This window comes from Amaranthus tricolor, chromosome 13, assembly GCF_026212465.1.
Source record: "Amaranthus tricolor cultivar Red isolate AtriRed21 chromosome 13, ASM2621246v1, whole genome shotgun sequence".
NCBI classification, from domain to species: Eukaryota; Viridiplantae; Streptophyta; class Magnoliopsida; order Caryophyllales; family Amaranthaceae; genus Amaranthus; species Amaranthus tricolor.
Window position 1 is genome coordinate 8,483,965 of NC_080059.1, and position 14,789 is coordinate 8,498,753.

General features: G+C 35.8%; 1 protein-coding gene across 3 annotated transcripts; it reads left to right on the forward strand.

Annotated features, from left to right (window-relative positions):
* Positions 1–201: 201 nt before the first annotated feature.
* LOC130798618 (ribonuclease J) lies at positions 202–14,693 on the forward strand. 3 transcript variants are annotated; one of them, XM_057661677.1, is made up of 17 exons: positions 203–494; positions 4,989–5,217; positions 5,317–5,440; positions 6,804–6,860; positions 7,117–7,308; positions 7,403–7,480; positions 8,193–8,375; positions 8,673–8,753; positions 9,032–9,097; positions 9,200–9,292; positions 9,645–9,770; positions 10,433–10,546; positions 10,772–10,867; positions 11,003–11,100; positions 11,193–11,644; positions 12,535–12,974; positions 14,272–14,693. In XM_057661677.1, exons 1-17 carry the CDS (start codon positions 398–400, stop codon positions 14,365–14,367), a joined length of 2,622 nt encoding a protein of 873 aa, XP_057517660.1. In that variant the 5' UTR covers positions 203–397; the 3' UTR covers positions 14,368–14,693. The 3 variants fall into 3 exon arrangements, with proteins under 3 accessions (XP_057517659.1, XP_057517660.1, XP_057517661.1); XM_057661676.1 differs by having other exon boundaries at positions 202–494; positions 9,032–9,292; XM_057661678.1 differs by lacking the exon at positions 203–494 and having other exon boundaries at positions 5,078–5,217; positions 5,317–5,426.
* The last annotated feature ends 96 nt before the right edge of the window (positions 14,694–14,789 follow it).

A 14,789-nucleotide genomic window follows, 5' to 3' on the forward strand; every position in this document is an offset into this window, starting at 1 on the left:
AATTTTCTTTTGTTATATAATCTCCTATAATTTGATTTTTAACATGTTACGGATATTATAGGAAAACGCCGTTAAATTGACATTATTCATATCAATTAAAAATTAATATTATTATAGAAAAATAAGTAAAAAATTATATTATTCCTAATAATTTAGCAAGGAGGACTAGAAAAGCTAAAACGATAAGAAAGATATTTTGAATCCTTATAATAATATCCATCCTTTCTCAAACCTCTGCTTCACCCTCCTGTCTTCCCTCCCTGTGTCTGTCTCAACCCTCGTTTTGCTTACACATTTACACCATTTTCAAGGGAAGGCTTCACTCATCTTCTTCCATTGAAGATTCAACTTCTTATCTCTCTTACCCACCTCCATTCAAGCTTCAAAATACTTAAAAATGGCAGCTTTTACTGCTCTATCTATCTGTCCTTGCATTCGTCCTAGTCTTGTCAAACACTACATTTCCTGCTCTGTTGCTCCTGTTTGTTCCTTAGGTATCTTTCTTTCCTTTTTTTTTTCACCCAATTTTTGTATGATGCATTGTTTTCCTAGTATAGTTGGATATATCTTGTGAGATTTGGTTAATTTTGTGTTTATTTGATTGAATTTGGTTTTTGTTTTGCTGGGTGTTTAGTATTTTGAATTTTCTTTTCAAGTAATTTTCTGGGGAGTTATTGATTTTTAATTAGGAGACAGACATGAAATAGGGAGTTGTTTGGTTGACAATTACATGGGGAGTTTTACTGCCCACAAATTGGGGAAAGTTGCTTATCTATTTTTTGATTTTTAATTAGGAGATATGAATAGGGAGACATGTTGCATATTGGCAAGGGTGTAACTTTGTATGGGCAATTAAGGGATTTTTAGTAGTTGGTCTTGTTGAGTCAAGACCCAATTCCCATGACCTTGGTGATGGGTTTGATCACTTGGTTGCCCATGCTCTTTCTTGCACAATTGAGGATGATGTTGTGTGTGCAAAGGAGTATGGAAGTATATGTTTTGGATCACTTGATGAAGTGATCAAAGGTGGATGATTTGGGGTGTCTTAATGAAGCCAAGACGCAAAGATCAGAAGATCAGAGGCACAGACGAACCGCTCAACCAGTCGAGCAAGTGGGGCTCGGTTGAGCAGATCAGCAGCAGCATTCCAGTAGGTACTGGATAGTCGCTCGACCTGTGGAGCTATGCTACTCGACCCGAGCAAGCTTCGGCGTCAGTTTCTGTTTTGTTGCGGGATTTTGTTGGGCTTTTAAGCCTTTTGTCCTAGGTTTTCCTGATATGTTTCAGGGCTATATAAGGAGTCTTAGAACATCATTAGGCTATTGGAGTGGCTTATACAAGAGAGTAAAACTAGGGTTCACACCATAAGAGTTCTTCCTCTTTGTATTTGCATGTTTGTGTGAGGTTGAGTTAAAGGTTCAATCATTATCTTAAGAGAGTGTTCTCAAGGATTGGAAATGTGAGTCATTAAGGTATTGTTGAGTATATTAATGATAAGATACTTGTTTTGAGGGGAGGTATCCTTTGATATCTCATAGACACATTGTTGTTGCTGTTTGATCGTCTTTTGTGTATGCTCTGTTTTTCACTCATCTTTTACATCATTTTCTACCATTGTTGGGTCCGAGTCATTCTCTTTCAGGTCTTATGAGCTTGAAAGTGTTTTGAATTTGTGTTATTGAAGTTGGAAGTAATTCTTTGGGAGAATTATGAATAAAACCCTATGATAAGGTAGTATATACTATCGGTTTGGATCTCTGAGTTGAACCTCAAGACTAGAATGCTGAAGGAAGGCTGTCTTTTTTCTTCTCTCAAGATTTGTGGAATGGTTTATCAAGTTATGTCGGATAGGTTCCTTACCACATTTTTGTTTTCGTTTCCTTGTTGAAAACGATATAAAACGGTAAAAGTGAACTTTAAACTTGTGGGAACTTTGTGCACTACTTCCAAGTTTCAACCTCCAGGCTGCTGGTTGTATTTTAAGTGTTTGGTTTATTGAGTTACATACAAAAAGAGCTGGATATTTCATATGACGAGATTAACTAAGTAATTCACATTTTAGATATGAGTCTTGGTTGGTTCCCAATAATTGATGGAATGAGATTGGGTTAAAAGCATTTTACACAGGATTGAACCTTTTACATTTTCTTGAGAGCATACTTGACTTTTTCTCAAGTACCACCTTCATCCTTTATCGTTTATGATAGAATTTAAAGAGACATGTAGGCTCATAAGCTGAAAAATTTGTGATTATGTGACAATAGGGCTACGTTGCCATGAAATCTTAATAGTCTTGCCAAGTTGTCTTGTATGTTGGTGCTCATCTTCTTGTAGGATCCATATAAGTAATTTTAGTGTGCACATGTGATAGGGATTAAACCAAACAAACGTAGTTTGGGTGGTTTGAGTATTATGTTAAGGGGAACTGTCGATAAAAAAATTATTGGACATCAGCACATCATTCCAAATCCTCACAGGAAATACCTTTTGTTGATTGTTCAACTGTTTGCATTGTGATTGCCTTATGTCATTGCAAAAGCATAGTTGCCTACAGTAGTGTCCACTTATCTATCATATCCTAAAATATACTCCTTGTCAAAAATAATCATTACCTCTTGATAACTCAAGTGTTACGCTTTTATGTTTATTTATATAAATATATTTGTATACATGTATTGTGGGTTTTTGGTGTGTATGTGTGTGGAGAGAGAGGATGGGGGTTTGGGTGACTTATTTAGTTTAAGGACAAAATGTTGTCTTGTCTAATTTCACTAGGCTAGAGTTGTTTAACTTTAATCAACTTCAAGGGTGTTCTTGGTTGGTTAGTTTAGGATATCAAAGCGATGTACAATAGTAGTTTCAATGTTAAATGATCTCAATTTTTTTTTATCTATTTCTACCTTATATATGCACCCTTTTATTGCAATAAGGAGATAAAAGGGGACGAGGAAATGGAATGAGAAAAATAGAAATGGTGGTAGCAAGGAAAAAGAAAATATATGTAAAGTGCAAACAAGGGTACACCAACATGGAACACATAAGAATGAAAATTGTACACCATTTAGAAAAAAAGGGATTATCTATTAGATGAAATTAAGAGTCGTATACCTTCTTTTAATAAAGTTTAAATTTTCAAGTGATGTAATTTGCACTGTTAATTGTAGCAAAGATTTGACTTATGATCAAGTTGCTCACACGTTGATACGTTTAGCCTATAATGCACATTGATTGATTAGAACATTATTTTTTTGAATACATAAATATTTCTTTGATTTGAAATAATGAAAGTTCTCCATACTTGAATAGCCTTTTATGTTAAAGCATTCATAAGAAAATCAGCATGTCCGACTGCTTCACTTTGTGCAACTTAGAACTATTTATAGGTGGTTTGATTCAGAAAGAGAGGAAATATAGCGAAATTAGGTGAGGAAAGTAATTAAATTTTTTTTGATTTTTTGATTATTTTCAAAGGTAGACAAAAATGATATGGTACACCTAGGGATGACACCGGGTTGGACTGGATCCCAGATGGGACTCAGATCTGAGGGTCCAAATTTTCAGGACTTATATCTGTATCCATGGATCCATGTTTGGGCCCCGATACCAAAACGAGTCTAAGCTTATTTCACGAATTTGATTGAATTTTGCTTCTTATTCCAATAACGATAGAGTTACAAATTTTAATTAATGATATCAAAATGTATAAAACTATTAATTAAAATCCAAAGTATATTTCCAATGATGTTATTTTTGATGCATTGTCTTAACATATTTATTGATCCTAGAATTTCTTCTTATTCAAATCATATGAATAGTCTTTGATGTCTATTTATTCCTAATTAGAAACAAGCACTGTTATATCAATGATGAATGGATCTTCTCATTCAACACTCTAACAGTCTAACCCTTAGAGAATCATTTTGAATTTATAAAAGAACAACATCAAGCTAAGTAATTTCAACGAGGTTACAATTCAACAATAGGAACACTCTTAAATTAAATATAATTAATCCTTCCGAACAAGTTTGCTTGCTAATTGCACTGCTCTCACATCAATGTCACTTTAGTGTAAAAGAAAAGCAAGTAACCTAACACTTCATGTAAACTAGCACTAGCTCAGAAGCACTAGTTTTTAGTGATCAATTTGACAATTACAAGATTAAATCATATAAATTATTTAAGGATTAACACAAAAATAGAAAAAAATATGTAAAAGAGAGATTCCTTACATCATTAATTGGACATTGGATGAGCCACGAATCAATCAAGGAGTGAGTGTATTAGTTACACATAAACTTGGTTACATAACAAATAAGAAAAAGAATATGTAGAACTTGGTTTAAAAGTGTTTGAAAAAAAATAAATACAAGTGAATAGTCTGTTAGTTTCCTTTTTATACTACAGGAATGGGGAAGAGTTTGATCTTCATAAATCGCCTAAACTTCATTAATCTCGTTTATGAGATTAATGGCCTTCAACAATCATATTCTCTCTTCAACTACTTTGAGTAATGGAGGCCATCTAATTAATTGCATGATATAATGGCCTTCAACAATCATATTCTCTCTTCAACTACTTTGAGTAATGGAGGCCATCTAATTAATTGCATGATATAATGGGCAATGGACTCTAATTACTCTTTTCCGTAGTTATGGAGAGTTATTAGTGCAGTAGAAATGGGTTAAATCAGACATAATTAAATTACATAAAGCTGATTCTGCACATTCTATTCTTCTATAGATGAACAGCCTTTTGGAATGTATTTATATTTATCATATGTTTTCTTAGACAGAATTACATTGTAGTTGTCATCATGTTTTATATTTCTCATATGTTTTCTATACTTCTATAAATATAGATCCTTTTTTTTTGAATGTCAATAAGTTTCGTGTTGATCATATGTGGTTTATGACTGATGTTTCCTATACTGAAAATGCTGGCCATTTTTGATACATTTCTGTGAATATTACTTTTCATTCTAATTTCAGGTACTAATGCAACAAAAGTACCACGCAAAAGATATGGAAGACTTGAAGGTGCTAGCAAAAGTATGGAAGATTCTGTAAAGCGAAAAATGGAGCAGTTCTATGAAGGTTCCACTGGTCCGCCTCTACGTGTTCTACCAATTGGTGGCTTGGGTGAAATTGGGATGAACTGCATGCTTGTCGGTAATTATGATCGATATATTCTGATAGATGCTGGTATTATGTTTCCAGAGTAAGTCTTTAAAACAGTTTTTCAGGTTATCCCCTACTCTTGTGAAAACGGGTATTAGTTGTAGTACTGATAAATTCTCCTTTATTTATGCTTTTTCAGCTTTGATGAATTTGGTGTTCAAAAGATTGTACCTGATACCACTTTCATTAAACGATGGAGTCACAAAATAGAAGCAGTCATTATCACACATGGACACGAAGATCACATTGGTGCGTTGCCTTGGGTAAATTTTCTCTTTGTTTCTTAATAGCTCTTCATATAACAATAAACTTGCTTGTATTTACCAATCAAGAAACAATTTCATGGAAATTAGCATTGTCTAGTCTTTTATCGAAGAAGTGCTACTCGTGTCTGCGGTAACTTTTTCTCATGTTAGAGCTTGATAATTTGATCTTTGCGGTTATTGACGTCTTATAATAGTGTAATGCTAGTTCCACTAAAATGTTCAGCTTTGACCCTTCCTAAGAAACTTTGGCTGTGACTTAACTTTAAGTGTATCTCTGTAAAACTATTGGCATATTAAATTAAAATTATTTTACACTAAAATCTTGTACTCCCTCTGTTTAGTATTTTTCTTTACCTTTCTCCTTGCACAAATTTCAAAACATTAGGGGAGGGACCACAATGAAAGAGTCACTTAAGCAGTTATGCTTGAGCAAGGGAGAAAGTTTTCCAAAATAGAAAATAGAAAGCATAGAAAACACTATAATTTTAGTTTGTTGAAAGAGCCCTTATGACCACCCGCTCCACTGCCTCCCTCCTCACCACTGGTCACCGCTTCTTCTGCCCCCTCCCCCAATGCTGGAGTTCGAGATACAATGTTGGCTTTTTAATAAAATAATAATAATAAAACTTAAAAGAAAATTTTTAAAATCCCGATCATGAACCATCCCCCTTGTGGCCTTGCCTACCTCCCTTCCCGTGATCGCCACTTGGTGAAATTAATGTCCACCCGTGTGCTATTGTTCCTTTTTTTTTTCTCAATCATTGCCATTGAATGAAAAGAATTGTGCTGCATGACATTGCTGCATCCTTTTCTTCAACAAAATCTTTGTTGTGTGCTACCTCCTGCCATTGCTAGTTGCCCTCTACCCCTTCCTTTTGGCTTTTGTGCTCTACCGTTGCTGCAATTCATTGTGCTATACATTTTGCTACCTGCCATGTCGGAGGCGAAGAGACGGGTTGCTTCGCCGTTGGTTCTCAAACCATAGACAGTCATGGCTAATGGGAATGACAATGGGAAGGGGAAGATTAATGGGAAGAACTATATCGGCAACAGTGGGGATGGGGATTTTTAATTCACTAGCAGACAATGGGGAAGGGGAAGGGTCCGTCAGCAGGAAGGGAAGGGTATTTACAATTTCATTTAGTATCAATAACTGCCACAGGTTTCTAATGAAAAATAAAAGTTAAACTCAACCCAAGAATGGAATAATTGAATTTATACTCATAAGTAGCAAATAACCCATAGTCGGACCTGTTAAAAACAATTTTTTTTTTGTTTAGTTAAGAAGGTCAAACTTTACAATTCCATTGTTATCGAGTGTATTGTAATATAAACTGACGAGATATTTTCTTGTTCACAGGTTATTCCTGCCTTGGATCCAAGCACACCAATATTTGCATCCTCTTTCACCATGGAGGTATATGATTTGATTCCCTGTCAAAGAATTTTTTTTTATTACCATCGCTTTACTTCTCCTATCTCCACTTATTATTGTCCCTAAATCTATAAGTCTCTACCCTTCTGGGCTTCCTCTCAAATTTACATGTTTTGTTGGAGATATCTTGTCTTTGATGAAAATGCATGTGACAAGGAGATCTTTTAGCTTGTTTCGTATACTCTTACATTTAAATTCAAACTAAATATAAAATTACTTCATTTCTGTGTTTGAGCAGCTCATAAAAAAGCGTTTGAAAGAATTTGGAATCTTTGTCCCATCTAGACTAAAGATGTTTAAAACGAGAAGGAAATTCAAGGCAGGGCCATTTGAAATAGAACCCATCAGGGTTACCCACTCAATACCTGATTGCTGTGGGCTAGTTATGCGCTGTAGTGATGGTACAATTTTCCACACTGGTGATTGGAAGGTTGGTATTCTGTTCTATTTGCACCAGTTTTTTTATATTGGAAGGTAGGCGCTGATATTTACCATAACCTGTATAAGAATTGTTTATTGTGCAGATTGATGAGACTCCAGTGGATGGGAAAGTTTTTGATCGTGTTGCATTGGAGGAACTCGCAAAGGAAGGAGTTACATTAGTAAGCTTCTTCAATACATTCTTACTAAAGTCCTAATTTATTGCTTAATCAATCTGCTCAAGCTGACTAAAACTGTTTTAACTTGGTTGAGGGAGCCAAGATTTCGTATGCTGCTTCTAATGTGGGAGCAAATAGGCATTCATTTGCCCAATTGCTTGTGAATGAGTTTTGAGTCGTTCATTCTAGCTTAACTACAGAAATTGCACATTTATACTTGCAAAGTGCAACTTGCCACCAGAGGTGTTTAACGGGGTCGGGTCGACCCAACGGATCAAGGGTCGGGTCACATTTTAATGGGTCACTAGCGGGTCGGGTCAATATTAAGTGATATTCATTCTAGCTTGAATACAGAAGTTGCAACTGTCAAGTGTGGAACCCTGTTTAAATAAGACGTTACAAAGTCTAATTTAGCTTTTAATTTACATGGGATTTGTGGAACATCACTTAACAGAATGAAATTATTGGTCTCAACCTGGTAATGATGTTTATTAATTATGCTGTTATGTTCTGTAAGTTTATCTTGTGTTCTAAATACAGTGAACATTAGTAATGCTTTTATTTTACATGTTTTTTCAACTATTTGTCTGTCATTTTGTTACTGTTGAACTTCCTCAGCTCATGAACTATCTGTAAAAGTTTGTTGTCTATCAGAAGTATGTATTAACATTTAAGCAGTATAAACCGATTTTTACCAACCATATTTTCATCGTAGATGATGAGTGATTCAACAAACATTATGTCTCCTGGGAGGACTATTAGTGAAAGTGTGGTGGCAGATTCACTGCTGAGGCATATTTCAGAAGCCAAAGGAAGAGTGATTACTACCCAGTTTGCATCAAATATACACCGCCTTGGAAGTGTCAAAGCAGCCGCAGACGCCACTGGTCGTAAGTTGGTATGCATCTTTCTTGGGTCTTAGGGTATAGTTGATGTTTTTTTGTATAAATAACAACAATGCCAAAGCTTAATCCCAAAAGATTGGGTTGGCTACATGAACCAATAAATCACTCCCAAAGTCCCAATAGCGTCCAAATGAATTCACCTTCTCCGTTTGTAATTGTAGATACTTCGTATCCATTTTTAATCGTACACTCCATCGTCGCACATGCCCAAAGCACCTTAATGATTCTTATTTCTTCTTTTCAGATTTTATAAATAAGTATAAAATTTCCATGGCACACATGTTATGTAGGTTTTTGTTGGAATGTCCTTAAGAACGTATTTGGATGCTGCTTGGAAGGACGGGACGGCACCTATTGATCCATCTACTTTGGTACAGTTTAATAGTTTATGATTATTTTATCATTTATATTACTTTGATTGAGGGGTTTCACGAAGTTTTTTTCAAATGCGAAAATTACTGACAAGTTATATGCTCTAATCACAATTTAAGTACAATTCAAATCGTGTTATACGCGTCAATATATATTATCTCTTAAATAAGGTTTATTGTCTTTAATTGACAACTCTGGCTTGATGCATCTTTGTTTCGTTATCATCTACGAGATACTTTCTACAGTTATTAGTTCTATTTTCTCTGGTTGTTCTCAGGTTAAGGTGGAAGATATTGATGCCTATGCTCCGAAAGATTTGCTGATTGTAACTACAGGCTCTCAAGTAAGTAATAAGATGATCGACAGATTCTACTGGCACTACTATTGTATTTCATTATTCAATTCTCTGACTTGTTTCTGGCATATAACTATACGGTTGTGTCAGGCAGAACCACGTGCTGCTCTTAACCTTGCTTCTTATGGGAGCAGTCATTCCCTCAAATTGAGCAAAGATGACGTTATATTATATTCCGCAAAGGTATTTTCTTCACAATATACTTTAGATTATTTTGTCAAGTTTATCCCTAAAATCTTGAATCGGTCTTCATTTTAGTCATTGTTGAGTCTCTTTGTACTTCCTTCATTGGCCAAATATAGTTGGAAGACATATCCGTTCATAAAATTGTGCTCACCATTTATCTAGTCGTTTTTCTTTGAGAATCTTACTGGAGGTCATAAGGAAATGTTCAAATATAATTTCATTGTGAAAGTTGGCTAGTATTTTGGGGTTATCTAAAATTGACATATTTGGTTGACGATAATATTTGATTAATTATTCTTTTGATGTTAGTGATACACTTTGGTTTACTCATTCTTTTTCTGTAATACAGGTCATACCTGGAAATGAAACTCGGTGTATGAAAATGTTCAATCGCATAGCTGAACTTGGATCGTCCTTAGTTATGGGAAGAAATGAGTTGTTGCACACTTCTGGTCATGGGCATCGCGAGGAATTGGTAATATTCTATGGAGTCCAATATTCTTTTTTTCTTTTGGATTTCCAATTTTAATTTTTCAACCTCCATGAAACTCTTAAAATAACTACAAATACTTTGAGATTTAGACTTCCAGTTGGCTAACAAGAGCAGACAAATTTGGATCTTTAGCTAATTAGTTTGGCTACTCTCTTCTACATGACAAATTTGCATTAGTTTATGCATGGACAATGATTTTTAGTTCATTTCTAAACTACTGTTTTAAGCTATGTGAGCTCAAGATCTTAAATTGTAGTTAGGTGTTAGGTACATAGCATATCTGGGCGTGAACCTGAACAATCAGCTTAAGCTTTTGGTTGAGTTGGTTCTTTGATATGTTATCAGAGCTAGCGTGACAAGGGGTTTGAATCTCAACCAAGCACCCCCTCATTTAAAGTGGAATATTGTACGCCAGATATGAGGATGGTCTGTGCTGCATCCACACTTCTAGCCCAAAGGGCTCGCGTGCGAGGGAACATTTTAGAGTATATAACATATCCTGGAGCCTCAACCATTAGCTTAAGCTTTTGGTTGAGTTGGTTCCTTGATAAGGTGCTCGTTATTTGGGTTGTCACTGTTATGTTATTGATGCAAATCTGTGTCTTTCATGATGTTTAATGAAGTTAATCATTTTTTGTATCAAGGCGGAAGCACTGAAGATTGTCAAGCCACAACATTTTCTCCCGATTCATGGTGAGCTGTTATTCCTGAAAGAACACGAACTCCTCGGAAAATCAACCGGTGTTCGGCATACTACTGTGAGTTTTAAAGTTCTCATTCAAATAATCATACAACAGAGCATTCGTGTGTGAAATAACTACTTATGTCCCATTGATACTATTGTATCTGACGGTTACTTCATCATCTGTCTAGATCTCTTATTGTGTGGTTCATTACGTTCCTCAGTACACCGTAGGCTAAAATAGGAAGTATTGCCATTCCATATAAGCTTTTTAACTTTTGTCTGAAAATTCTTTTTCCAGGTGATAAAGAACGGAGAAATGCTTGGAGTGTCTCATTTGAGGAATAGAAGGGTCTTATCAAATGGGTTCATTTCTCTGGGCAAAGAAAATTTACAGGTGGGTTATACGCAGTAATTTTTCATAATTAGATTCATGTGATGGACCAACCTGTTGGTCCAAGTTGCCTTCGTTACCGAAATAGATTATTCAAATATTTTCTTCTTACAACTTACAAGGTGTTCATAAACACAGTTAATGTATAACGATGGTGATAAAGCGTTTGGCACATCTGCGGAACTTTGTATTGATGAACGGATGAAAATTGCTACAGATGGAATAATAGTGATCAGGTAGGATGGGAAACGAGAAACAAAGACAACATTATGTTTAGGCTTATATGTACCCTAAACACTGGCTAACTCTCCTTTTTCCTGTGGTGTAGCATGGAAATTTTACGGCCCCACGAGGTTGAGGGTTCCACCGAGAATTTCTTGAAAGGGAAGATAAGAATAACTACACGGTGTTTATGGCTTGATCAAGGAAAGTTGTTAGATGCACTGTACAAAGCTGCATGTGCGGCATTGTCAAGCTGCCCTGTAAACAGTCCTCTTTCGCATATGGAGAGGACAGTTTCTGAGGTATTAAGAAAAGTAGTGAGGAAGTACAGTGGAAAAAGACCTGAAGTAATTGCTATTGCTACGGAAAATCCTGCAGCAGTTCTTTCTGAAGAAGTCAACGGAAGGCTATCTGGAAAATCAAATATTGGCTTTGGTATATCAGGATTGCGAAAGGGATTTGATGGGCATCTTCAGAGGAAAAAGGCTAGAAAAGTACAAGATGAGGAAGACGATGCTCAACTGTCTATAAATGGCACCCCAGAGCCCCTGTCAGAAGGTTTTACACTTATACTCTTCCCTTGTGTATCATTTTCTACCTGTGTACACCTGCTTTACTGTTTTCGAAATGAAAGCTTCTGCGTGACCGCCATAGTGCAAAAACAAGGTCGCATCACATCGCATCAACTACGTAGTAAAGGTTTCAAAAAAAAATTTGATATTTCCCGTGCTTTAAATGTGTAAAAAAAAACCATGCTTTGGGCTGTATCAAGGTATCTCTCATGCTTTCGACTGATATTTAGGCGTTATAGTAACCCTTTAACTTCCTTCACCGCATAACCGTTCGGTTACCGCGAATGCGACCATTGCCGCACTTTTGCACTATGACGACCACAAATGATTGAGCTAGATGTCTTTATAAAAAGGGTCTCTAGAGTCTTTTACTTCCCTAAGTGTTTAAGTTGACATTTTCTTGGCAAAAACAACATTCCATTACCCACAATGCCAAATTGTCCTTGGCATAAAAGAAAATTATGTGTTTGGGTAAGATAAAATCTCCATGCCTATGCACTAAGGTGCCTGCTTCAGTAGCAAAATATTGTACATACACAATAGAATGTCGGTGTACATATATAGAATGGACATAAACAAATATTCCCATTTGAGAATCATAGCTATCTTTGACTTCAAAAAAGAGCTATGTTTGACTTTAGTGGCTGCTTTTCACTTGATTTTTGCCCATAATTTATTAAACCATAAGTTGTTCTACAATGTGAAAATATGCTTCAAATTTATAATTAGTCGTAAAAGTAGTTCAAATTTATTTGTGTATGACAATGTGTGGCTGTAGCAAAAGGGGTCTGAAGTTGTTTTTATCAAAGAATTGAGTGTTGTTTTACCAAAATGCTCTATTTATATCTTTCCCTTTCTAATTCTTATTGTATACAGACGGTACTGAAATTGATCGGCTACTTGTAGCGAATGATGTGTCTGCTTCAGCTTCAGCGTCAGCTTCAGACATTGAAGCAAGCTCTGATTCAGAATCTGGGGATTCAGAGGATCTTTTGAAACTGTTTGCAGATTTTTCAACCCTGCCAACGGGTAAGCTAGACAAAGCTGGAATGGGTGAAGAAATTAGTCAAGAGGAATTTGATAACACGACAAATCATTCCTCTACACCTTCAAAGTCAACCAAACGGAATAAATGGAAGCCTGAAGAGGTTAAAAAGTTGATAATGTTGCGTGGAGAGTTGCATGAAAGATTCCAAGTCGCAAGAGGACGTATGGCACTATGGGAAGAGATATCATCGAGTCTTTTGGCTGATGGCTACACTCGAACACCTGGACAATGCAAATCTTTGTGGGCTTCTCTAGTCCAAAAGTACGAGGTCAGTTCATTATCACTTGCTGTTTCCCTGGGTCATAACTCGCTCACCGATTAAATCTAGTGAATTACACCAACTTGATAGTATAGGTGTAACATAATTCGCTAGCTAATTCACTTTCTGAATCGTGATTCGCTCAAAATGGTCCAAATATAGTCCAAAACCGACCATAATTTGCTTTTTGATTCGCCATTTGCGAGGAGATTAACGAATCATGTGAAACTGGTTTGCCTTTCCCTCTTTTCTTTTTTGAGAGGTTGCTTGTGACCGCATTATATACATGTCAATTCGTAACAAGGGTAATTATGTTTGTAATAAATAACCTTTCCGATTCGTAGCCACTGCGACATACTCCTAGGTGTCCATTCAAATCACCTCCGCTATAGAGATTCCCATTCATTGGTACGTCTTGCACCATATCATCTAATTCTCCCAGATTTTCCTTCCAATTGATTCCTCTATCCCCACTTGTTAGTGCATAAGCACTTATGACGTTCAAAATTAGTACCAATGAGGGGTGAAAAACAATAAAGATAACTTGGAGAGCAGAAGTGGAAAAAAATACAAGGAATATAATTCTACTGGTTGAAATAGTTGATAATCGAAATGAATGGAGCAGAATTCAAATGGACGACTGTTGGGGACTGATTTAAATCAGTTTATGTACCTTGAATCAGTTTTTGTTGTATAATTTAGAATTGTTTTTTTTCTTAACTATCCCCTTTATGTTAGCAATTTGAAGTCTTCATTGATATCATCCACAATTCCTATAGGTATCAATTCCTTAGTTTCTTGTTTATTGCTCGGGACTAGGAAAGCCCTTAGTTAGGTTAGTAAACTAACAATAGTGCCTTGTTTAAGTACCATCTCTATATAAAAGTCGAGGGTGTTCCTTTATTGTTTAAGTAACATCTCTATCACTCTATGTATAGTATCATAAGATACTTCACTTCGATTATATTCTCTTCAATGCTTTCTTTATGTCTCTTATTTCAATGGGGTAAAGATTAATAATTATTTGGTTTCTGGTTATAATGGACTATATCCAAATGACTTATAAAATCATGTGCACTGTTATTTCATTTAAGTGAAGTTGCAGTTGATGGTTGCTACCAGTGGTCAATCAGAAACATTTTCTTTGTTATCGCTAACAAAAGTAAGGTTGTATATATTCGATTCCTTCAAACCCGCCTAGTGGGAGCCATTTAATGGTTCGTTGGGGGTGATGGAATCAATGCCTTCTTAAGAACAATATCGTCAGAACTCTGGTGGTTTACTGAGTGAGTGTCTTCTGTTGCAGGAAAGCAAGAGTGACGAGAAGAACAAGAAAAGCTGGCCTTATTTTCAAGAGATGAACGCAATACTATCTAGTTTGGGGGAGATCGTTAACTCGTGAATTCACAATTCTACCATTTCTCATACACAAGATTGATTTCCGATTGTTCTCCGAATTTCGGCTTTGAAGATTGACCCTTTAAAAGGAATAGTTTTTGATGACAAATGTGCTGCAAAACATGATGGCTGGTGTTGACAGACGGAGCAGCTGGCTGCTGGGTATCTTAGATATGTTATGAATGGCTCAAATTTGTACAGAAAATAGGAACGATATAGATATTGTTCAATTTTGACAGTGTATTAGCATCTTTCAATGGGTTACTTCCCCAATTTCTACTCTTAATTTTCTCCAACCAAAAAAAAATGAAGTCATGCATTGTTCTAAAATAGAGAGCTCCATATTATTTCAGTCAGATCTTTTCATTACCATCTCAATGGGTTCAAAGGTTACAGAAAACGATTATTTTACTTAGAAATCTAAAA